We start from the raw sequence: 21,694 nt of genomic DNA on the forward strand, positions 1-21,694 counted from the left end.
GCGCCCCCTCGCGGGCGTGCTCAACACGGCAAGACAAGGGGCGGGGCCACGACGCTGACTGACAGCGCGACCCCGCTTGCGATTGGCAGAGGCGGCGGGCACGTGCCGCTGTGGGCGGGGCGGCGCGGTGTTTCCGCTGCCGGCGGGGCGCGGGCCCGTTTCCGGCCCGCCGCGGGTGCGGGTTGGGCCGGCGGCGGGCGGGCGGCAGCGAGCGGCGGCCATGGACCTGTTCGGGGACCTGCCCGAGCCCGGCGCCGCCGCGGGTGAGGCCGCGACCCGCTCGGGCCCGCGCTGTCCGTCGGGCCTGCCCGGCTGCAGCCCGTGGGTTCGCCTGAGGGGCTGCGGGCCTGCTGCAGCTCGGCCGTGGGCAGCGTGGCTCCGCGCACTGCCAGGCCGCCGTCACGGGGAGCTTGAGGGGCGAGGGGGAGCGTGAGGGGACGGGATAAAAATGGCTGGAGAAAATGCCGGGTTTGGTGGGTTTTGTGGTTTTGTTTTCCCTGGGACTCGCCCCGCTGCAGTTATACCACGTTTTTGCATGTTCTCTATGAACTGCAGCTCCCTGCGGTTTAGACCATGTTGGAGCCTTGCCTCTCACTGTGCTGCTGAGCTTAGTGGATTGCTAGCAAAAAAAAACCCAAAAAAACCCCAAAAACCTCTTCTCAAGACAAAAGTTCACCTCAGCCCCAGGCAGGTTTGTTTGGGTTTTTTTTTGCTTGTGTAGCAGCTGCTAAAATTACAGCTGGAAGTGAGGCTCTCCTGGTTTGCCACACGTGTGCTGGCCTGGGGACAGTCCTTTCAGAGCAGCTCCCCCAGGAGTGCCTGCACTGGTTCCTTACTCTGCCCTGTGCCTTGCAGGGAAAGATTCCCAAAAAGGGCCTCTGCTGTTTGATGATCTCCCACCATCCAGCAGTGCTGACTCAGGTATGGGTGCTCTGTTTCTACCATTAGTTTGGTTTTCCGTGTTTCCTGCATCAGCATCTCTTTCAGATGAAATGTGTGTAAATCCTGTTCTTTGTTAGACAGAATAAAGACAGTAGGGTTATCAGTGCTGGCATGCAGACCAACTACATAACTACATTCTGTTTGGGTTTTTTTTTTTTTGTAACCAGGGTGTTACAGATGTTCCACATATATTCTATGAAACATTCCTTTAAAATGCTCCCTGGAGCAAATGCAAAGCCTGGATTTGCCCGAGTAGTGATGGAAGTAGAAATTTGGCTCTTTGGTAAACTGACATCATTTCTTCACCTCATGAGAGACATAGGCAAAGCATTATTCCCTGAAAGGAACAAAGCTATTCAATTGGTTTTGTCTTCTTCTCATGCTCCAGGAAAAGAAGGCTCTTTGCTCTTCGATGGTCTCCCACCAGCCAGCAGCGATGACCCAGGTAAGGAGCTGTGTGCCTCCTCAGCCTCTCTGGGAAAAGCCCACAGTGCAGCCTGTTGTGTTGGACACATAGCAAGTTAACCTGGTGCTTATTTCTCCAGTCCAGATTGGCAATTTGTGGCCCAATTGTTTAAATCAGAATTCTGAATCTTAAAATCAGGCCTGTTCCCAGAAGTACATTCCTGTCTTTTGGGGACCCTGGTTCTCTGTCTGAAAGCTCCCTGCTTTGGGAGGGAAGTGCCTTGGTGGAACCACTGCCCTGGCTGCTGCTCTGGCAAGGCTTTCTGCAGGCAGCCATGTGCTTGCTGTCACCTGGGAGGAGCTGAGATCATTCACTGTACCCATAGGAGCCTAAATCTCCAGAAGGACAAAGCCAGAGTTGCTAGTTTTAATTTGTAGCCTTCTTCTGAACCTTCTAAAAATATGCACGGTCAGAGTAATAAAATAAGTTCCTTTGCATAGTTGTGGGCAGAGATCAGAGAGGAAAATAATAATAATTACTAATAATGATAGTAATGTATAAATGTTCCAGCCTGTAACAGGAAGTTATTCCTGAGAAATTAACTTGAAAAAACAGAACAAAAAATCCTGGTAGCTAAGGAATAAAACCTGTGGGTTGTTCAGTAGTAACTGTGGTCACTTAATGCTGTGTAAGTATGTGAGCCTGCACTCCTGAGTGTGCTTTGTTATAAAAGAACTTGCTACTGAATTTGTGCGAGTAAAACAGTGCTGGAACACTTGAGCCACATCCATTTTTGCTTTCTTTCAGCCTCCAGTGCTACTAAGCAAGTCTCATCAGCAGAGAGCCAAGAGAAAGGACAGAAGAGAAAGTCCTTGGAGGAGGAGGAAGAGAAGAATGGCAGGGAAGAACTTGTGGAAAAGAAAGTTTGTAAAGGTTTTCAGACAGTTTGAAAACAAATGTACTCAATTTGTACTTTTGGCGTTGGGCTGAGTAAGTCCAGAACAAAGCTGAGCTTTGGTTCTTCAGTCTGCTTGCCTTTCCAGCCTCTTGCAGGAAACAAACTGCTGCAGGGGTCTGTGGCAGCTCCTTGAGCTTCCTGGCTCTGTCTCCTTCACCTGGGCCTTGTTTCTGTCCCTGCTGGAGCAGCAGGAGCTGAGCAGCAGGCCCTCAGCACTGGCAGGATAAATGCTTGTGCTGCCAAGAGGGGGATTGGTGTGGGTTCTCTGTGAGGCTGGATCCACACCATTTTCTTTTGCCACATCCACAAATCTCTGCTGGCTGCTGAGGATGCCAGAGAGGGGGACAGATGGGCTTGTTGCAGACAGGGCCTTTGGCTCCAGTGCCTGTGGCTGTGTTGCAGCTTTGGGAGTAAGATGTGTTCAGGGCTACAAAGGAATGTCCTGGGAGCATCAGACCTGCATTTCCTGTCCTTAGTGCACTCTCTAAAGCTGGGCTTTATTAAGCTGCAGGTTCAGTGCCATGTGCTTCCCCTGCCCACCCTGTCCCCTGCCCCTGTTTTTAGAGACCTGTCCAATGCCCAGCAGTCCTGCTTGGCTACAGCTGCCTGCCAAAATGAGGGCAGGCTGCTTTTAGAGCTGCTGACCTTGGAGGCTCATAAAACCCATGTTACAAAGTGAGCATGTCCTGCTCAGCGGCAGAGGTTTTGTTGCAGGACAAGGGCTGCACTGCCCTTTGTGGTTTTTAGCCTGAGCTGAGGAGACAGAGGAGTTTGATTTGCATGTGCTTTGTTCCCCTTTAGGATCAGTGGGCATTCTTGGCCTGAAGGGTTATGTGGCAGAGAGAAAAGGTGAGAGAGAAGACATGCAGGATGCACACGTCATCTTAAACGACATCACTGAGGAGTGCCGGCCTCTGCCCTCCCAAATGTGAGTGGGCCCAGCTGCCAGAGCAGCCATCCTGGGGCTGAGGGAGCCCCAGCTGGCTTCAGCTAAACCCATGGGGTGATCCTTTCTGCTCTCAACAGCTGATGCTCTTGTCTGCCTCTCTTGTGGTGCATGGTTTGGGCTTGTTATAGGAGACCTGGGATGAAGCATCAGCTAGCTGTGTTCCCAGGCAATTCACAGGGCTGGAGTGTACAAACACCTCCCTTTGAAGGGTGCTTAGTGGATTCAGTCACTGACTTTAGGAGCACCATGAGGGCCTGATAACTCTGGATGTTGATCCTGTATTACCCAAATGTAAGTGGGTATGAAAAATTAAAATAATGAGGGCCTGATAATGCTGGATGTTGATCCTGTATTACCCAAACGTAAGTGGGTGTGTAAAATGAAAAGAATGTTCTCAAGCATCACCCTAATACTGGATTTAGCTTCTGAACTAGTACTGTCCCAAGAGGTTTGTGTTTTGAGAGATCCAAGTTTTTTGTCTGCAGCATAGTTGGAACAAGCTTAGGCATGGAAGGTGCTGTAGGATTGGCTAAACTGATGTCTGTAATGCTGGAGAGTTGCAGTGTCCTTGAGGTAAAATGTTTATCTGCTTTTATGCCAAGTTGAGGGTCTGTAAACCCTTTAGCCCTTCATTTTCTTGAGGAGTGGAAAATTACAAGAAAGTTCTCAGCTCAGTGCTGGAACACATAAACCATGTAAATGCTGAATATATGAGCTCAGAGACCTGCTGCCTTTTGTGCCTTGGAGTGCAGGATTTCTGGTGTGGCTGACACAGGGCAGGGTGGTTTGCAGAGGGATGTTCTTGTTCCCATTCCCCGGCCTGTGGCCTTTCTCAGCCTCCTCCTGCTGCCTTTTGTTCCCTCACAGCACACGTGTCTCGTACTTTGCTGTTTTTGATGGCCACGGCGGAGTCCGAGCCTCCAAATTTGCAGCACAGAATCTGCACCAAAACCTGATCAAGAAATTTCCTAAAGGTGAGAAGAGTGAAATAAAGGCTGAAGGACAACCATCACCTTTTCTGCCTTGGCAGGGGATAGGGAAACTGATCTGTTTGGGTGCAGTCCTACAGTACCCATCCCTTATTACCAGAGGGCTTGCAAGACTGCTGTGTCTGCTGGGGAAGAGGGCTGGAAGCCTTTTTGGCACAAGGGTGCAAGTAGCCAGCTGTGACTCACTAAACAAGTATGGGGTGTGCTGTTGCCAGTTTTGGCATCAAATGAAAATACTTGTGTGGTGGAGAGATTTATGTCTTAAACTCTCCACATACACTGCTGCATGGATTTCTGGTAGGGTGAGCCCAGAATGTGCCTCAGCTGCTCAGCAGAGTCCAAGAGATTCTCTGCCTGACTGAATGTTGGATGAGCAAAGGGACAGACTAGGACAGGTCAGATATGTTTTACTTGGAGCTTAGTTGCTATCTTCTCTGTCTGACAGGTGAGGTAGCCAGCGTGGAAAAAACTGTGAAGAGATGCCTTTTGGACACCTTCAAACACACAGATGAGGAGTTTCTAAAGCAGGCATCCAGCCAGTAAGTGCAAATGCTTTCTGTTCCTTTGTATTTCTTAGTGTGCATCTCTGAGGTCTGAGTTGTGAGCAGGGCAGAGGAAACCCTCCTTGTGTCATTCCTGTGCTTTGGCAAAACTCCACACAACTCCACTGTGCCAGGCTGTGCCTCTGCCAGCTGAATGCTTGCTAGAACTAGATCATGGCATGTTCCACTCTTACTCTGTGGCAAGTGGTCTATAGGATCCCTTAGACTAAAATGTTTCTCCAAAGGAAGGAAGCAAAACAGGTCCAAGGACCACCTCTGTCCTTAACAGGGACAATCCTGTGTTGAAAGACCTACATGTCCCAGTGTAAATTTAAATCTTGCTTTCTTCAACTCTTTAGAAAATCCTTATCAGGATTGTTTGATTTCTTTTTAAAGACTTGCCATGTTGCTGAAGGGACTTGTCCTGTGCTGCCTGAGGTGGGATCTCTCTGTTGATGGCATCAGTGTGTGGCAGCAGGGGCTCTGTAGAGGCCACTCAGCTTTCTTTAGAGCTCTGCTTGTCAGGCTGGAACACATCCCTGAGGCAGCTTTTAGTGCCCTGTGTTGAAAGGCCTTCATCTCCCAATGCAAATTTAAATCTTGCTTTCTTCAACTCTTTAGAAAAGAGATGTTGATGAAGAATGTTCCTGTGTGGGGCAAATGCCAGCCTGCCTTGCAGCTGGGTGTGGAGTGCCAAGCACCCTTCTCTCAGTCTCTGCTGAACTGACACGCCAAATGTGTGGACTAGGGAAGATAGAGATTGCATTTCAAACACAGTCACTTTGTTACCAGTCCTTCACACACATTTGCTTTGGGTTTTTTATTGTTCTATTTCACAGTGACACCTCTCTCACAGATGGAGACTCTTGATGCATTTGATTCCCTGGAAATTTTCAATTTTTAGTAAATTGCAAACTGGCTCAGTCTCTTAAGCCTAATCAGAGCAACAAGTTTGACCAGGCAAAGGAGGATGCTTTCTTGAGTCTGTCAAGAACTATCCATAGTGTCTTTCTCAAACCAGCCTCTGGTCAGAAACATGACTTATGACAAAGGATTGCTAGCAATAGCTGTATTGATGGTGAAATGAATCATGCTCATTCAGCCACACCTTCAAAGTAAGGAAAAACTTAGTGAAATATGTCTAGAAATTAGTCTCTCAGTGAAGAATGGCATCATAGCCAAGCTTTTTTGTGGACAGGACTAGTCTGGCAGCTGTAATCTAAGAAATGCTTCTCATTTTACCTACGAGCTCTAGAGATAAAAGCTTAGCTACAGGAAGTGAAACAGGAGGAGAGCAACTGAAGGAGTGCTGGTGCTGCTGCTGAGGTGGGGTGGTGAGGGCTGAGGTGGGGGAAGGAGCAGGGATACTGTGAGAAAAGGAGGAAAATGTAAACAAAAAAGAAAGAATTTCTGCTGCAGAGTTTTGCTGCAAAGAAGAAGCTTCCCAAGGAGGGGTGTGGGGTGCTTGTTTGCTCATGATGCTGTAGCTTTTGGGCAGCCATCAGGGCTGAGCCTGTTCTGCTCACACATGAGGTTTCCTGGGAGCTGAGTGTGAGGAAGAGTTGGTGTGGGAGCTGAGGTTGGCAGTATTTGCACCAGCTGGGCATGGGCTGTGCACTCAGAAATCTGTAGTGTGTGTAGTTCCTCTGTCCCTGTCCAGTTTTCTGTTTGTCACCAACCTGAGCTGCTGGCAGGCAGCTGCTGTGGGCTTGTGCCACCTGATTGCTGGACACTCTCTGAGTCCCCAGGAACACTCTGTAACTTTTTAAGTGTTGTTTTTCCCTTTAGTAATCTCATTTTTGTTCCCTTCAGGAAGCCAGCCTGGAAGGATGGCTCCACAGCTACTTGTGTCTTAGCTGTTGACAATATTCTCTACATAGCCAACCTCGGGGACAGCCGGGTAAGCAGAATGGAGACCACTGGTAGCATCTTTATTCTGCCCAGAGCTTTGGGGGGTTTTTGTTTGCTTGTTTTGGGTGGGTACAGAGTACTTCTGTGTTGTCTCCTATAGTGTAAAGCAGTGGTGTGTGGAAGCTCTCTCTTGGTGGTGCTAAATATCTCACAGTATCAAGACAAGAATCTTTGTGAATATTTCAGTTGCAAGGGACGTAGGACAATCATCTGGTCCAACAGCTTTGACCAGTTCAGGGCTGCCCTAAAGTTACACCACTGCTCAAATGCCTCTTGAACACAGACAGTCTGGGGCATCAGCCATCTCTCCAGGGACCCTGGTGCAGTATTTGATTATATGCTCTATAAAGAAACACTTCCTAATGTCCAGCCTGAACTCCCCTGGCCCTGCTTTGAGAGCAGCATTCCCATGAGATCAGCACTTCCCTCTCCATGCCCCCTCCTCAGGAACCTGCAGAGGGGATGAGGCTGTCCCTCAGCCTCCTCCTTTCCAAAGCAGACAAACCCAGAGCCCTCAGCCTCCTCCTTTCCAAAGCAGACAAACCCAGAGCCCTCAGCCTCCTTCTCTCCAAAGCAGACAAACCCAGAGCCCTCAGTCCCCTCCCAGGTCACACCTCCCAGCCCCAGCCTGGTTCTCCTCTTCTGGGCACACTCAAGCCCCTTCCCCCATCTCTGACCCTGGAGCTCTCTGGGTGAGGCTGCCCAGAGCTGAGCACAGCCAGGCCATGCCCTCTCCTGTGTCGGTGTCCCCAGGATGCCACCTGTCCTCCTGGCCATGGTTCCTGCTGAGCTGCTGCCCCCAGCACCCCCAGACCCTTGCAGGGGCTGCTCCCCAGCCTCTCCTCTCCCAGCTCAGCCTTGCTCCCCCTGAGTGCAGAACCCACACTTGGACTCAGCAGTTCTGTGTCACTGGCATTGCCTGTGGTGCATCTGTGCAGAGCCCTCTGCAAGGCCTCTCCTCCCTCCAGAGAGTCCACAGCACTCCCAGTTTGGAATCACCAGCAAAGTTGGTAATGGTGCATTCAACTCCTGCATTCAGATCCCTGATAAAAGCACTGAGCAGCACCTCCTGCCTAGGAATGAGCCCTGAGAATCATCCCTGGCCACCAGCCACTGGCCTGATGTGGCACCATTCAGTGCAGTGTGGGGCTGTCTCCAGAAGCTGTGCTGCAGCTGGGTTGTTGTTTGATGGTGGTTTTTTGTCAGCACAGGCGATTCTGTGTCGTTACAATGAGGAGAGCCAGAAGCACACAGCCCTGAGCCTCAGCAAGGAGCACAACCCCACCCAGTACGAGGAGAGGATGCGGATACAGAAAGCTGGGGGAAACGTCAGGTGAGTGCCTGAGGTGTGAATGAGCTGATCTAAACCCCAGCCTGATTTGGGGCCTGAGCACTGAGGTTTTGAAGCTCCCTGAGCCCAGCATGCATCCTAGTTGTGAGAATCTGCTGCTGCCTGAGGCCTGTAAGGGTTCAGTTACTGGGGTTGGTTGGTGGTTCCCAGAGCCTTAGGATGGCCAGGGCAGGACTCATGTGAGAGCCTGGCACTGGGATACCAGCATGGGCAGGCTTAAGCTTGACCTACAGATTTGGACCTACAGAGCTGGATTGGATTGTTGAGGAAGTTACTGCCTTTTGCACTCTGTGGTGCTGAACAGAACTGATCTCCTTGCAGCATGACTCCTCTGTCCTTGTCCTGTGAGAGGGGGCATGGTTTGAGAGAGCCCAGAAAGCCCTTGATGTCCATTGGTGTTGCTCCCTTGGGGTTTGCTGATGCACTGAGGCTCTCTGCATTAGGAGGGTGTATTGTGGAACCAGAATATGATTATCTTAATGTTCCTGTGCAAAAAGGAGTTCATGGCTGTTTGGGGAGCAGGTGCCAAACGCAACAGCTGAGACTTATTTTCCTGGCTAGGTTCTCTCTCTTCTTTGAGGGCTGTTTCTTGATTTAGTGGCATCTTCACCAAGAGAGGATTCAGTGGAGGTGAAGTATCTTCATGCCTGTGGAAGCAAAATGCACCCAGGCTGGAGAGGGGTGGGCTCAGTTCTGTTGTGCTGCTGTGTCTGGAGTGCTTTGTTCCCCTTATCTCTGGGGAGCACATGCTGCCACTTGCACTCAGCACTGATCTCTCTTTGCACATGGCAAAGAGGTGGCCCAGTGTCTGTTAGCTCCTTTCAGAACTGGTCCCTGACTGCTTGGGAGCCTCTCCCACTGCTTGCACTTCAGTATTTTGGGCCCAGGAGATAAGCCACAAAGTGTGTGAGTGTCAGATCTCTTCTCTGTGACATGCCTTGCTTCTGGCTTTTATCTCAAGCGAGGCTGCTCAACTACGAGATGAATGAGCTTTGTGTATTCTCAGAGGGCACAGAAGAGCCTTTTTGGGGAGAAGATGCTTTATTGTTAGAAAGGTGAAGTGTGGGAAGCTGTTTCTCTAGGGAGCTGGGTTAGTTAGAAAAGCTTGACTTCCCAGAGGTGTTTCCTAAGGGGTGTTGTAATGTAGGTTTCACAAACTGCTTGCTGCAATCAGTGGTTACTAAAGGCCAAGTGATCAGGAGCATGTTGTGTTTCTCACTCCTGGGAGCTGCCTGCAGCTGGGCCAGTCTGTAGGGGTTGGTGTCCTCAGACAGGACACAGGAGGGGCTGCTGACTCAGACCTCTTGCCTCTGCCACTCTGCTTCTAGTGAAGAGCAGTTTGCTGGATATCTTGCCAAAAAATAATCTCTATTCAAACTATGCCACTGGGAGTTCAGCTCACATATAATTTTACTGCCCCAGTTTGCTAGGCTAAGCAGGATTTGAGTTAGGGCAGGGTGACAGAAAACAGCCTTGAAGTCTCCTGACTATTTCCTCCTCACTTGTTTCCCAGAGCTTCACACAAACACACAGAAGGAAAAGGAGACTTTAAAAGGAAGATTTGAACTTGCTGTGGAAGTGGGTCATTATTTGTACAAGCAGATGGGTGCACAATGTCCCCATCAGGCAGTGCAGTGAAATGCACACGTGGGGAGGGCTCTGAGTGCTTTCTTTCCTCGTGCAGGGACGGGAGAGTGCTGGGAGTGCTGGAGGTTTCCCGCTCCATTGGGGATGGCCAGTACAAGCGCTGTGGTGTGATCTCTGTGCCAGATATCAAACGCTGCCAGCTCACACACAATGACAGGTAACGTGTGCCCTTGCATGGGGGGTGTCTGTCCCAGCCCTGTGGGCTCTGCTGTGAGAGCCAAGGCACTTCAGACTGATCCCTCCCAGAATTAGAGGATGCTCTTACTGCTGCTGTCTCTCTGCTTCTGTTCCTTATTAGAACAGTGGGATAATCTGCTGCTCTGCCAAGATGCTGGGAAGGCTCCTCTTGGAGGAACCAGCCTCATAGCAATAGCACACACAGGCCTTAGATGTCCTCTGTGCTCTGATTAAGCTCACAAATCAGTGTTCAAGCAGGTAGTTGAGGCTTGAGTTCTGGGTCTCCATTCTGTCCAGGAGTTGTTTTTAGCAGCTGTGGTGCCAATAAAGACTTTTGCATTCAGCTGTGATATTTGAAGATTTGAGATACTTTTCCATGATATGATTGGCAACGACAAATTGCAGCGAGCTTTTGTGTCAGTGTGGCCCAGAAGACTCTGAGAGGTGAGTGTAACCCAGTACTGCTGCTTTTTCTGGGATTAGAGCTCCATATCAAGTGATCCACTAAAATATTTCTAAAGATACTCTTGAGTATCAGGCAGTGAAATGATGTCTTCAGAGGCATGTGCAGACTGACCACTTCTGTGGGTTTATTTAGTTTTCCTTGTCCTGCTGACTCTGGTTAGGGCTCCTGGTTAATAGAATTCCTTGTGCAGGCAGGGAGTGCACAGCAGGCTGTCTCCCCATCCTAAGGGGGGTGCTGCCCTTGCCTTGGGCTTTGTATCTCCTCCACCTTCTGCAGCCTGTGGCAATATTTTGTGTCAGTTTTCTGCTCACAGTTGTGTCACGTGCTTTTCTTTTGAATTTGCATATTAAAATTACCACATATCTCAGGAGTGTAGAAATGTAAAGTGATGTACATGAGGGATTCAGCTTTGTTTATTTCCTTACACTAGCTGCTTCACAGGGAAAATACATGAATGAAAAGGACTCAAAGGAAAGAAGCAGTTCTTAGAGAAACAATGGAGCATTTGACCAGGATCATACATGATCTTGCCAGTGTTGTAAGACAGCCAGGATGTCCTGATCAAGGTCTTATATTAGTTGCCTGGCTCTTTGTCCTGTATTTTGAATTGCCATGAACAGTAGGTCCCAAGGGATTTTCAGATGAGCTTTCACAGCATCTTCCCTTTGGATGTGAGCATGGATATTCGTAAAATAGATTGGAGTGATTTTGTTGTGGTTGAGGAGCCAAAAATTCAGCCTTGGAATCTGTCTCCACTTGATTTCCAGGTTCATTCTGATAGCGTGTGATGGCCTCTTTAAAGTCTTTACACCAGAAGAAGCTGTGAACTTCATCGTGTCCTGCCTGGAGGTGAGGACAAGGTGGCCTTGGGGGGGGGGGCGGGTCTGGGTTTGTCACTGCAGAGGGCACAAAATGCCAGAGTACTTCTGCCAGAGTAACTTTGGGGCAGTCTTCTAGTTACCCCTAGGCTGTCTGCATTTGTTCTGCTTCCCAATGTTTGGAAAATACACCCCCACTGTCGCAGGAGGCAGCAGGGGGGAAACTGGCATAAACCAAAGTAGAACTTAATGCAACTAAGACATACAAGAACACAATACAACAGCCCACCTTTGCTGGGAGCAGTGAGATTGCTCTGTCCCAACAGGATAAGAATATCCAGACGAGAGAAGGGAGGCTGGAGGCCGACGCTCGCTACGAGGCCGCGTGTAACAGGCTGGCCAGCAAGGCCGTGCAGCGCGGCTCGGCCGACAACGTCACCGTCATGCTGGTCCGGATCGAGCACTGAGGGACCTGCTGCAGCCAGGGGAGAGCTCTGTGTGCATGCATGTGTGCCTGCAGGAGGCTGGCTCCTGCTGGGGGCTCTCCAGTGTAAATAAAGATGGGTTTTTTCTAATAGGTTGATTGTGACGGTGTTCGCAGGGGTCTTAGATGCTCGTCGCTTTCCTCATCCTGACTCCGTGATTCAGAAGGCTTGATTTATTATTTTATGATATATATTCTATTAAAACCATACTAAAAGAATAGAAGAAAGGATTTCATCAGAAGGCTAGCTAAGAATAGAAAAGGAATGGAATGATAACAAAAGCTTCTGTCTTGGACAGAGAGTTTGAGCCAGCTGACTGTGATTGGCCATTAATTACAACCAACCACATGAGAGCAATCACAGATGCACCTGTTGCATTCCACAGCAGCAGATAATCATTGTTTACATTTTGTTCCTGAGGCCTCTCAGGAGAAAAAATCCTAAGGAAAGGATTTTTCAGAAAATGTGTCTGTGACAGCTGATGTCACTCTAGAGCGTGACAGGGCACAAAGCACCAAGGCTCCATCAGGAAGGTGCATTAGCGAGATCTATTAGAGCAACATGTTGCTTTTATAGTTTTTTCAAGATACTTACATTTACTTAACAGACACATTCACTGCCCATTGGTCATAAGAAAGAAACAAAGTTCTCAATAGGTGAACGAGGAGCCACGTCATTCTGTGAGCCAGCTAGAGTCTCTATCTTTTGACTTTCTCTCCTTCATCAAATCACCATGGTGACAGCCTTGGTGTCTTCCTTGACAGAGATATGGGGCTTTCCTTATCTTTAGGAAGCTTTTGCTGGCTCGCAAGAACAGCACAAAATGCCTTTCCTACAGGTTTAGCTCACTTAGTGCTAGGGTTGAATGCCTCTGCAACCACAGTGAATTCACTGGGCAAGGGTGTTACCAGGAGGGATCTGGGGGCATGAGCTCTGCCAGCTTTTAATGGGACAGTTCTGCTGTCCACATCCTTGAGCTTTGTGCAAGACCCTGGGAGAGTCTGGAGTTCCAGGTCTCAGACAGGCTGTACCATACAGACTGTGAAATCCTCTGGGCCACCAGTTTGGGATGTGGTATGGGCTGTCCACACTGGGTGGGAAATCTGGCTCTGAAGCTGGGCTGTGAGGTTGCCTGCAGCTGAGGGACACAACACCCGTTGCAGAGCAGCAGCATACCTGCCCTGTGCTTGCAGAACATGTTGGAGTTTTACCACAAAGTTGGTGTGGAAAAAATGGCTGGAGTTTGCTCCTGATGTTTTTTGGAAAAAGTGTTTTCACCAAATGGGCTTGGTGAAAGGCAGCTGAGCTGCAGGCAGGCTCTGTGCTTGTCTGTGCTATGTGAGGAGAAGGCATCTCAGGTTTTAGGTACTAATTAGTGTCTGGTGTCTCATCCTGTCTCAGTGCCTCTGCCAGCTGTTGCTGCAGTCAGTGTGCTGTTTTCCAGAGAAAATTTGGCCTAAGACCAAATGACAGAATGAAAGCTAAATGGATTGGGCTACCTAAGCCCTGCAGTTTCCAATTTCCCATGCTGTGTGTGTGAGAGGACAGGGAGGGAGCTGGGCTGAGGGCTGTGCATTGTGGTTGCCTCCTTGCCCCGGTGAGGCACAGCTGTAGTCCCAGGGGAGGGGGCAAGGGCACGGTAGTGCCTGCTGTTTTGTGCAGGGCTGTGAGGCTTCCCTGGCTCCTTCCTGTTTTCTGTATCCCTGGAACTTTGGGATTTGTCCCAGCTCCTGGGCTGTTTGCTGGAGCACACGATGGCTGTCCTGTTTGGGACAGGTGGCTTGGCCATCTTACTTCTATTTCTGCTGCAGCAGTAGTGAGTTACACTTCATGGGCTTAGTCTGAGGGTGCACACTGACTCTGCATCTCCTGCAGAGCACTGAGGAAGGAAGTGGCCCTCTGGCAGAGATTTTGGGTAGGGCTGGTCCTCTGCCAGCTTGTTCTGCTCCCAGCCATTCCTGTGTATTTTGATGGAAGGCTGCAGTGCAGGATGAGCTGGGAGGGGATGCCTTTGTTAGCAGCACACTGTCCTGTTTCTGCTCTTGAAAGGCAAATTTGGAGAGCCCAAACAGAGCAGCATGGAGTTGCTTCTGTTTGTGGCAAAATAAACCCTGATGGCAAATTTCAGAAAGGTAACTTCCTTTCCCTTCTCAGCTTCCCCTTTTTCCAGACCCAAACACCCCTACCCATAAACTGCTCCATTAACTGCTCCTTCACCAGGCTCCTCAAGGAGATGCAGCCTGTGGAGAAGGGCAGGGACATCCCTGGGAGAAGGTGGGGCTGTTAGCTGAGGCTATCTTGCAGTGCTGCTGGCACCACTTGCCCAGTTCTGAGTGCTACCGGGAAATCAAACGCTCAGCCTGCCTGGTGCAGCCCTGGCTGGGTCACGTAGGCTGTGCCCTGCTGAGCTCAGGCAGCTATCACAGCCAGAGCAAAGAGCTGGGCTCTATCTGGGCTGCCCACAGCCAGGCCCTGTGCCACAGGCAGGGAGTGCCTGCTCTGCAAAGCCACAGGGCAGGAATTTGCTTTAATCCAACATGTGGCGTTGTTGGGACTTTGTCTCATCGGTTGAGCAGCACTGGATATTAGAGCTTTGTTAGGCAGTCATTAGCTTCAGCATAATTAAAAGCCCAGGTTCCAGCTGTTCATAGTTGACTGAAGGAAAACTGTGTGGAGAAAATCAGATTTGGAGTTTTTGCTGCTGATGATTGAGGAGTTATGACTACACACAACAAAGCCAATGGCAGATGCAGTGTCAGAGTCAATGGAAACGAGAACGAGCACTTGGTCCTTTTTACTAATGTGGCACATGAACTGTAAGGGTCATATCTTTTCATAGATCAACAGAAACTTTTCTCTACTGGCTTTTGAATTGTATTAACCTACTGATAAAGCTCTATCTAGCTTTTTAAAGTTATGACTGTCAGGTCTTCACAGTGAAGATGCTGGTGTGAAGGATGTTGGCTCCTGCCAGCAAACCCTCTCCTCATTCACTGCAGGGGCTAAAGCAATGCATAATCTGGCCTGGGCTGCTGAGACTAAGTCTGGACAGGGAAGGGAAGTCCCCTGAGGGCAAAAATGGATGTGTGGGGCTTTGTACCAGGCACGGTGAGAGCTGAGCCCTAGGCAGCCATCTGCTGCCACTGTCAGCAGTGTTTTCCAAGATAAACTTCTAGGCCTAGCCTTTAGATAAAAGTGAATGCCTTAGGTCCTGCTCAGGCTGCTTTATTACTATCATCATCATCATCATCATCTCCTTCATGACCTTTTGTCCATCTTCAGCACAAGCAGTATCAGACCAGACTGCAGCTCCCTGTATGAGCAAATGCTCTTCCTTAGGCTTGGTGCTGAGCAGGGGAGACACAATGGTGGCTGGCAGAGGGAAGGGTCTGGCTGCTCCTGGCACAGGTTCAGCCTCTTCACACTCCCAGCAGAACAGCACTGAAATCGGAGCCACTTTGAACGGTGAGGGGGGAGCCTGCCGTGTTGTCCACAAAAACAGAGGCATACTGCCCAGTCTGGGGGGAGAGAGGGGTTAGCAGGGCAGGACACCTCCCCTGGGCACCAGGCATGGCCTGGCAGGGCCAAGGACAGAGCTCTCCCTGCACACAGCAACCAAGAGCTGGAGGAGCTGCCCCTCCCCTTCCCTCTGGGAAAAGAGCAGCCCAAGGCCTTTGGGGCAGCCCAGCCACAGCCTGTGCCCAGCAGAGCTCTGCCCTGACTGTCTCTGGGACCTGATGCCCAGCCCTGGGCTGGGGCCATGGAAGGCACCTTCCTGCCCAGCACTGTCCCAGTGGAGCTGGCCCCACTCACCTGCAGGTACAGGGTGCCTGTGACAGAGATGGTGAAAAGGTCCCCGCTGCTCTCCAGCCGGGATGCGCTCTCCAGATGGCTGCAGAAGAGCGAGGGCAGTGGTGGGGGGAGCAGCCCCTCCTTTCCCAGCGATGCTGGGCTCCTTCCCCCCTCCCTGGCCCTGGCCTCGCCCTGGGGTACCTGTTGTGCTGGCAGCAGGACTGCACACAGATCAGCACCCGCAGGCGGCTTCCCCGGCATCCCTGCCTCCTCCTCCGCGGCTCCCTGCGCGCTGGGACAGAGCGGGGGGTGAGGCCATCCCAGCCTGCCCCGGCGGGGCCGCGGGGCTGTCGGAGGGCTCACCGATGTGCAGCGTGCTGCTGAAGCTGTAGTATCCTGCAAGGGGGGCTGTGTACTGCCCGCTGGTCAGGTTCAGCCCCGCGCCACGGTGGAACATCTCCTCCCTCTCAGGCTGGCATAGGGAAGGGCTGGAGTTAGAGGAGGAGTCCCTGTGCCAGGGGGTGCCCCTGCAGACAGGGAAAGGGGCAGGCTGGGCACTCACAATGTAGAACTGCCCCAGCTCCTGCCACGTCTTCTGCTCCACAGCGATGTCTGCACGCGTTTGGCAATGGAAAGCTGCTTCCACCCGACGCTGGGCCCCGGCCTGGCCGCTGCCTTTGCTGCTTTCCTCCTCCTTAGACCCTTCCCCAGCTGTCCTGCACATCTTTGCCGTGCCTGACCCCGAACCCCACCGGAGTCTCACGTTAGGAAGGGAACCTTCACTTTTCCTGGCTCTGCTGCACAGCCCTGCTTCGCCTTGTCCTGCTGTCCCCGCAGCTCCCACCCCGTGTCCCCAGCCCGGTACCTCTGAGCAGGAGCTGCAGCTCCCTCAGCAGCTCCTCGGGCACGGGGAGCGCGGCTCCCGCGGTTGTTTTTCCCGGAGAGCCGGGGTCCGCTGGGGCCGTGAGAGCCCCGGAGCCGCCGCGGCCCCGCTCGCCGCTGCCCCTCCCGGGGCTCCCGGCCAGCAGCATCCACGCCTGCCGGGGATCCACGCGGGCCGCCCCGGGCTCCCCGCGCTCCGGGGCCAGCGGCCGCTCCCGGGCTGCCCGCGGCGCTTCGGTGCCGCTGCCGGCGGCGTAGAGGAGAGCCAGGCACAGCTCCGGCAGCCGCATCCCGCCACCGATACCGGAGGGCGGCCCGGCCCCGCCTCGCCGCCGGGCTCTGCCCTCGGGGCCGCCCCGCCGGGAAAAGCTCCCGCGGGCCGAGCGGGGCAGCGCCGGGAGCCGGAGGTGCCCGCCCCGGCCCGGGGGCTCCTCAGCGCTGTGTGCTTGTGGTGCTTCGAAACCACCGAACAAGCGGAGGGGGAACAGCTGAGCCGTCCTGCGGGGCTGGCTGCGGGCCCAGCCGGCGGGGAAACCGCATCTTGTGCTCGCCCATCCCTCTGCCACCGGTACCGGCAGAGACTGGGGCTGGGGCAGGAGTGACCGCACCAGCGGGGCTCAGCCAGGTGCCAGCTGCTTCACCATGGCCATGGATCACTTCCCTGGGTGTGTGCTGCGTATCCCAGCAGAGAAACCAGGATTATGTACAAGCAGCAATGCCAGGCTTTGATGGGATGAACCACACTTGAAATACCCTAAAATCTTTAGGGGTTGGGGGGGGGGAAATGCAGTTCTAAAAAAACCACAAACTCACAAATGAAAAGAAGAGAGCATTAACCAAAGCGTGTTTATAAGGAAAAGCCTTTTCCCTGCAGTGGTGGGGGAGAACACACTCCTGGTGCCCCAGCCAGCCTGGCACAGGGCTTTCCACCTCCCACTCACCAGCCTGAACAGGCAGCAGAAAAAAGGGGAGCAGGGCTGCATAGGGTGACAGGCATCACTGAGGCTCTCCTACCACCCATGGTCACCCTGGAAAGGTTCTGTCCATTTGGAGGTGTCCATGAAGATGGAGGAGGAGCTGTGGAAGAGCCAGAGGCAGGGCAGGGAGCCCTCACGTGTCCAGAGGTCCTTGGAGCAGTCATACACCTCCATTTCTACCCGGTAGTCCCCGTCCATGCCCTTCCAGTGGCCACCGGTGACAAAGAGCCGGTCACCCAGTGCCACCATCCCTCCGTTCTCATGCAGGGTGTGTAGGAGCTGCACCTGTGTGAGGGACAGGGGGAGATGTGCAGGGACTCCTTGGTGACCTCCTACTCCCACCACAGAGGACACTGACCCCCCCCCAGACATGTCTCCCTACCCCATCTTTCCTTTCTGTGGGGTTTGGGGTTTGCCTCATGCCTGTGTGATGGGGAGCAGGGGAGGAAGGAATGGGGCACCCTCAGCTCTGCAGGTGTTAATAGAACCAAGGGACAAGTGGGTGGGAGGGAGAGGGGGTGCTGGCACTGAGGGGAGGCAGCTGGGAACACCATCCCCACATCCCTGGAGGCTAACTGGTCCCACATCCCACCTTCTGCCAGATGTTGGCCTCTGGGTTGTACACGTGGACCTTCTTGGTGTTATCCCCGATGAGGTAGATGAGCCCGCGCAGAGTGGCACAGCGTGGGGCTGAGAGGTACTTGGGGATGAAGGGAGATGTGATCACACTCCACAGATCTGCAAGGAGCAGTCATTAGCAGTGCACCCCACCCTTGGCTCTTCATGCAGCTGCCATTGCTGAAAAAAGCAGTGCTATTTCAGGGGGAATTTGAAAGGGAGGGGGCAGACCAGCCAGGCAGACGGGCACCACAGTCCCCATCCCAGATGAGGGTCTTGCATAAAAAATAGTGTGGGGTGGGGACGTGGTTTGTACTGGTGCTGTGGGATGGGAAAGAGTCTAGCTGAGGAGGTGGCATTGTCACAGAGTGTTCGTTTCTCCCTAAGGCAGGCAGCCTGCCCCACCCCAATGCCTCAGAGATTCCACTCCACCGAAGCTCAGCTCTGGGCTGTGTCACACATCTGTGGCTCAGGTCTGCTAACAGCCCCACCACAGCCATCACCACAGCCTGTCAGCACCGGCTCACAGCCCACAGGACCGTGCCTGGCAGTCCAGGGGTGCCAGGGACAACACTGGCAGGGGTGGCAGCAGGGTCAGCTCTCACCTTGAACGGGGTTGTAGCACTGCAGAGTGAGCGCGTTGTACTTGACGGCGCAGGAGCCCACGAGGTAGAGCTTGCCCAGGCAGCTGGCAGCTGCAAAATTGCTCACGTACTTGAGGGCTGGGCTGATGGCACACCAGCTCTTGTTGTACGGGTCGTAGCGCTCCACCTCCACCACGTCCACTGTTGTCCCTGCAGGGTGACAGGACACTGCAGCCACCCTGGGGCACCCGCGCAGCCCCACCCCAGCAGCACCCCCAGGGTGTTTGCAGCCTCACCCCCGATCACGTAGATCTCGCCGTTGAGGACGGCGCTGGTGTGGTTTGTCCTGGCCCTCAGCATGGAAGCGATGGGCTGCCAGACCCCATCCCTGGGGCAGAAACACCAGGCCTGTGTCGTTGACCACGTGTCATTCTGGGACCCCCGGGAGCCACCTAGAGAGAGACAGGTCAGGTGGGCCACCCTCTCCAAGGGCAGCTGTCCCTGGGTATTCCTTGCCCATGGCCAGATTTGCCCAAGCAGAGAGTAAGGAGAGTATTTGTTCAGAGAGGAGCCCCACACCAGTGCTTCATGCTCATATCATTGTCCCCTGTCCCCATTCCTGCTCCTTGAAGCCCCCACCTGCCCCAGCAGCCCTGGCACTGACCTGTGACATACACATCGTTGTTCAGAGCCACCAGGGAAAAGCCCCACTTGTTGTAATCAGGGAAGTCAGGCAGAGCCATCCATCGCCCTGAAACCCAGCAGAGCAATGACCCCACAGCCAGCAATGGCACTTTTTGAGCCACCCCTGTTTCAAGCCCATCCCAACCCAACCAGTGTCTCTCTAAACTGACACTAGGTGGCTTCGGGGTAGACAGATGGTTAATTAACATGGAGGGAGCTGGAGGAAGTGGGGGGCACTTACTGCTTTTGGGGTTGTAGAAGGCAAAGTTCCTGGTGGCAGCTGGCATTTCCAGCCCCCTCTCCTCATCCTCACCATCCTCCAGCACACGGCCACCAACCACCACCAGCACCTCCTCCAGCTTCTGTGGTGGGCTTGGGGGGTTCTTCAGGGCACCGGTGCCACTCTGCCCCTGATGAAGAGGCCAGGACAGGACCGTGAGGCTCCTCCTTCCCGGCTCAGGGAGTGGCATTTAGGGGAAGGGGGTACCCACCATGGCGCGGGAGCGGGCAACGAGGGCCTTGCTGGCATCTGAGTCACGAACCAGAGGCTCAGTGGCAAGGAGGTTCTGCAGGTACTGGTCAGGCAGCGAGACAAGGTGGGTCAGCTCCAGCAGCTCCGGCAGGAACTGGGCTCGGGATCCTGGGTCGTGGCGTACCCAGCGCAGCACAGCCTCAACCAGGCTCCGCTCCTCCTGCACCTGCAGCTGGTCATTGGAGAGGTAGACAGCCAGCCTCTCCTTGGAGAGCTGGAGGAACTCCTCCTGAAGAGAGACGGCTTCAAAGTTCTCCTGCAAGAAAGACCAGGCCTTGGAGGAGACCTCAGGGCAGCCGTGGCTCTCACCAAACTCACAGATACCTAGGCAGTTGGTGGCATCCATCTGCTGCCGGAGGTAGCGGCTGCAGACCTTCTGGATGGCAGGGAAGTGGAGCTGGCTGGAGGTCCTCATCAGCCCCTCCACATTGCCCTGGTTGATGGTGACCTTTCCCGTGTAGGCAAAATCAAGCAGCATCTCCAGCGCACTGGGGTCTACTTCCTTTAGCTCCACCCGTGCTGCGATGCTCTCAGCAAAGTCACCGGAGAACATGGCATAGAAGTAGTGGCTGCAGAGGGCCAGGATGCCTCGGTGGCAGGGAAACTCCCTCCCGCCCGCCACCAGCGTCACGTCGGCCAGTTTGGGGTTGGTGCGGAACTGCTGCAGCCCCTCCAGCACGCCCTGGGCGTGCGAAGGCAGGCAGAAGTCAAAGTCGTCCATGTTCCTCACCATGGTGCCGGCGATGGCCGCGGGGGCTGGCAGGCGGGCGGTGCCCGAGCAGCGGGAGGCGAGGGGGTCCCTGCTAGGAAAAGGCGACGGCGTCTCCCTCTCGCCCTGCCGCGACATCCTCCCGCCTTCCCAGCGCCCGAGGCAGGGACAGCCGCGGCTGCACAAGCGCTTCCCACACCGCCCTCCCACGGGGGCGCGTTTTCTCCTCACCACGCCGCAGCTGCCCCGCCGGGCCCCGGCCTTTTGGGGATGATTCCCGGGGTGATTTGAGCCCTCTCGGCGCGGTCGCTCCCGCTCTCAGCAGCGCTCCCCAGCCCGGCCGGCCCGCGGGAGGGAAGGGACCGCGGTCCCGGCGCTGGGCAGGGACACGCCGCATGACACGGGATCAGCCGGGACGGGGGGCACTCGCTATTTTTAGGCGGCACCTGGACACTGCTCCCTGCTCTTAAAGGCACCGCGCGGGCAGAGCTCTCGCCGCCGCCCATCCTCGCTCGTCGCCTTTAGGAAAGCCTCCCCCTCGCGGAGGGGTCGGCGGGGCACCGAGCGTGGAGGGACAAGCTCCCACAGCACCCTCCCTGCACCCCATCGGCAGCAGGGTCCCCGCGATGCCCCTCCTCGCTCCTCCGGCTCGCACTGCCGGGGCCGCTATAAATAGAGGTCTTTATCTCACCCCGCGGCAGCCGTAAACACGCGGCGGCGGCCGAGGCCCGAAACACCCGCCCGGGGAGAGGGGGAGCTGGGCTGCTGCGGCGGCCCGCCCAGCTTAGCAGCTTTCTTCGCCGCCCCGGAAAGCCTCGCTCAGCTGGGACAGAACCGAGAAGGTTTTTATTGCAGCCCGCGGCCTCCGGAGCCCCTCGGCATCACTCCTCCAGGCTGAAGATCTCGGCCTCCTTCTCCTTCCAAAAGGCGAAGCTGCGATCGATGTAGCGACAAATCTCGTCCCCCTCATCGCCGGGCTGCCCCGGCCGCTGGGCCGGGCTGTGCGAAGTCCCGAAGAACCGAGCCTTGATGTCGTCGAAGCCGTCGCGCCAGCCGCGCCGCCCGGCCGCGATCTCGTCGATGACGGCGCGGTGGAAGGCCCGCACCGCCCGCCAGCCGTGCCGGCCCAGCTGCTCGAACACCTCGAAACAGAGCAGGTGGCGGCCTCGGCGCTCCTCGGGGGACAGGTCCTGCTCCAAGATGCGGAAATAGCCCAGCATGAACAGCTCCAGCGACAGGCTCTCGTACTCGGCCGGGCCGCCCCCCGCCGCCGAC

General features: G+C 54.2%; 3 protein-coding genes across 5 annotated transcripts; 1 reads left to right on the plus strand and 2 right to left on the minus strand.

The window, feature by feature from the left end:
• Positions 1 to 139: 139 nt before the first annotated feature.
• Positions 140 to 11,733, plus strand: ILKAP (ILK associated serine/threonine phosphatase). Its single transcript, XM_030954818.1, has 12 exons — positions 140 to 263; positions 856 to 921; positions 1,331 to 1,387; positions 2,156 to 2,281; positions 3,108 to 3,234; positions 4,123 to 4,229; positions 4,690 to 4,783; positions 6,599 to 6,686; positions 7,909 to 8,030; positions 9,733 to 9,852; positions 11,106 to 11,187; positions 11,483 to 11,733. The coding sequence occupies exons 1-12, from the start codon at positions 221 to 223 to the stop codon at positions 11,621 to 11,623; spliced, it is 1,173 nt and encodes a 390-aa protein (XP_030810678.1). The 5' UTR covers positions 140 to 220; the 3' UTR covers positions 11,624 to 11,733.
• A 3,086-nt stretch (positions 11,734 to 14,819) lies between these two features.
• On the minus strand, positions 14,820 to 16,605 carry LOC115907048 (erythroferrone-like). Its single transcript, XM_030954675.1, is given in 7 exon segments — positions 14,820 to 15,035; positions 15,038 to 15,082; positions 15,455 to 15,533; positions 15,635 to 15,725; positions 15,797 to 15,905; positions 15,996 to 16,168; positions 16,299 to 16,605. Coding segments are annotated over 7 exon segments (1,020 nt in total).
• A 603-nt stretch (positions 16,606 to 17,208) lies between these two features.
• KLHL30 (kelch like family member 30) lies at positions 17,209 to 21,151 on the minus strand. Of its 3 annotated transcripts, none has more exons than XM_030954461.1 (8): positions 21,111 to 21,151; positions 19,670 to 20,513; positions 19,420 to 19,588; positions 19,159 to 19,245; positions 18,791 to 18,946; positions 18,516 to 18,704; positions 17,885 to 18,030; positions 17,209 to 17,577 (listed from the first exon to the last, which is right to left on the minus strand). In XM_030954461.1, exons 2-8 carry the CDS (start codon positions 20,441 to 20,443, stop codon positions 17,326 to 17,328), a joined length of 1,773 nt encoding a protein of 590 aa, XP_030810321.1. In that variant the 5' UTR covers positions 20,444 to 20,513; positions 21,111 to 21,151; the 3' UTR covers positions 17,209 to 17,325. The 3 variants fall into 3 exon arrangements, with proteins under 3 accessions (XP_030810321.1, XP_030810323.1, XP_030810322.1); XM_030954463.1 differs by lacking the exon at positions 21,111 to 21,151 and adding an exon at positions 20,651 to 20,894 and having other exon boundaries at positions 19,670 to 20,510; XM_030954462.1 differs by lacking the exon at positions 21,111 to 21,151 and adding an exon at positions 20,651 to 20,894.
• Between the last annotated feature and the right edge of the window lie 543 nt (positions 21,152 to 21,694).

The sequence above is a fragment of the Camarhynchus parvulus genome, chromosome 9 (genome assembly GCF_901933205.1).
Source record: "Camarhynchus parvulus chromosome 9, STF_HiC, whole genome shotgun sequence".
Lineage (NCBI taxonomy): Eukaryota > Metazoa > Chordata > Aves > Passeriformes > Thraupidae > Camarhynchus > Camarhynchus parvulus.

Bases quoted from the DNA above. Each gene is read 5' to 3' on its own strand.
- ILKAP (XM_030954818.1), top strand. From the start codon at position 221: ATGGACCTGTTCGGGGACCTGCCCGAGCCCGGCGCCGCCGCGG. The intron at 3,235-4,122 runs GTGAGTGGGCCC...GTTCCCTCACAG, and splicing joins CGGCCTCTGCCCTCCCAAAT to CACACGTGTCTCGTACTTTG. The intron at 9,853-11,105 runs GTAACGTGTGCC...CTTGATTTCCAG, and splicing joins CAGCTCACACACAATGACAG to GTTCATTCTGATAGCGTGTG.
- KLHL30 (XM_030954461.1), bottom strand. From the start codon at position 20,443: ATGGTGAGGAACATGGACGACTTTGACTTCTGCCTGCCTTCGCACGCC. The intron at 19,589-19,669 runs GTGGGTACCCCC...CCTCTTCATCAG, and splicing joins TTGCCCGCTCCCGCGCCATG to GGGCAGAGTGGCACCGGTGC. The intron at 18,705-18,790 runs GTGAGGCTGCAA...GTCACCCTGCAG, and splicing joins CGAGATCTACGTGATCGGGG to GGACAACAGTGGACGTGGTG.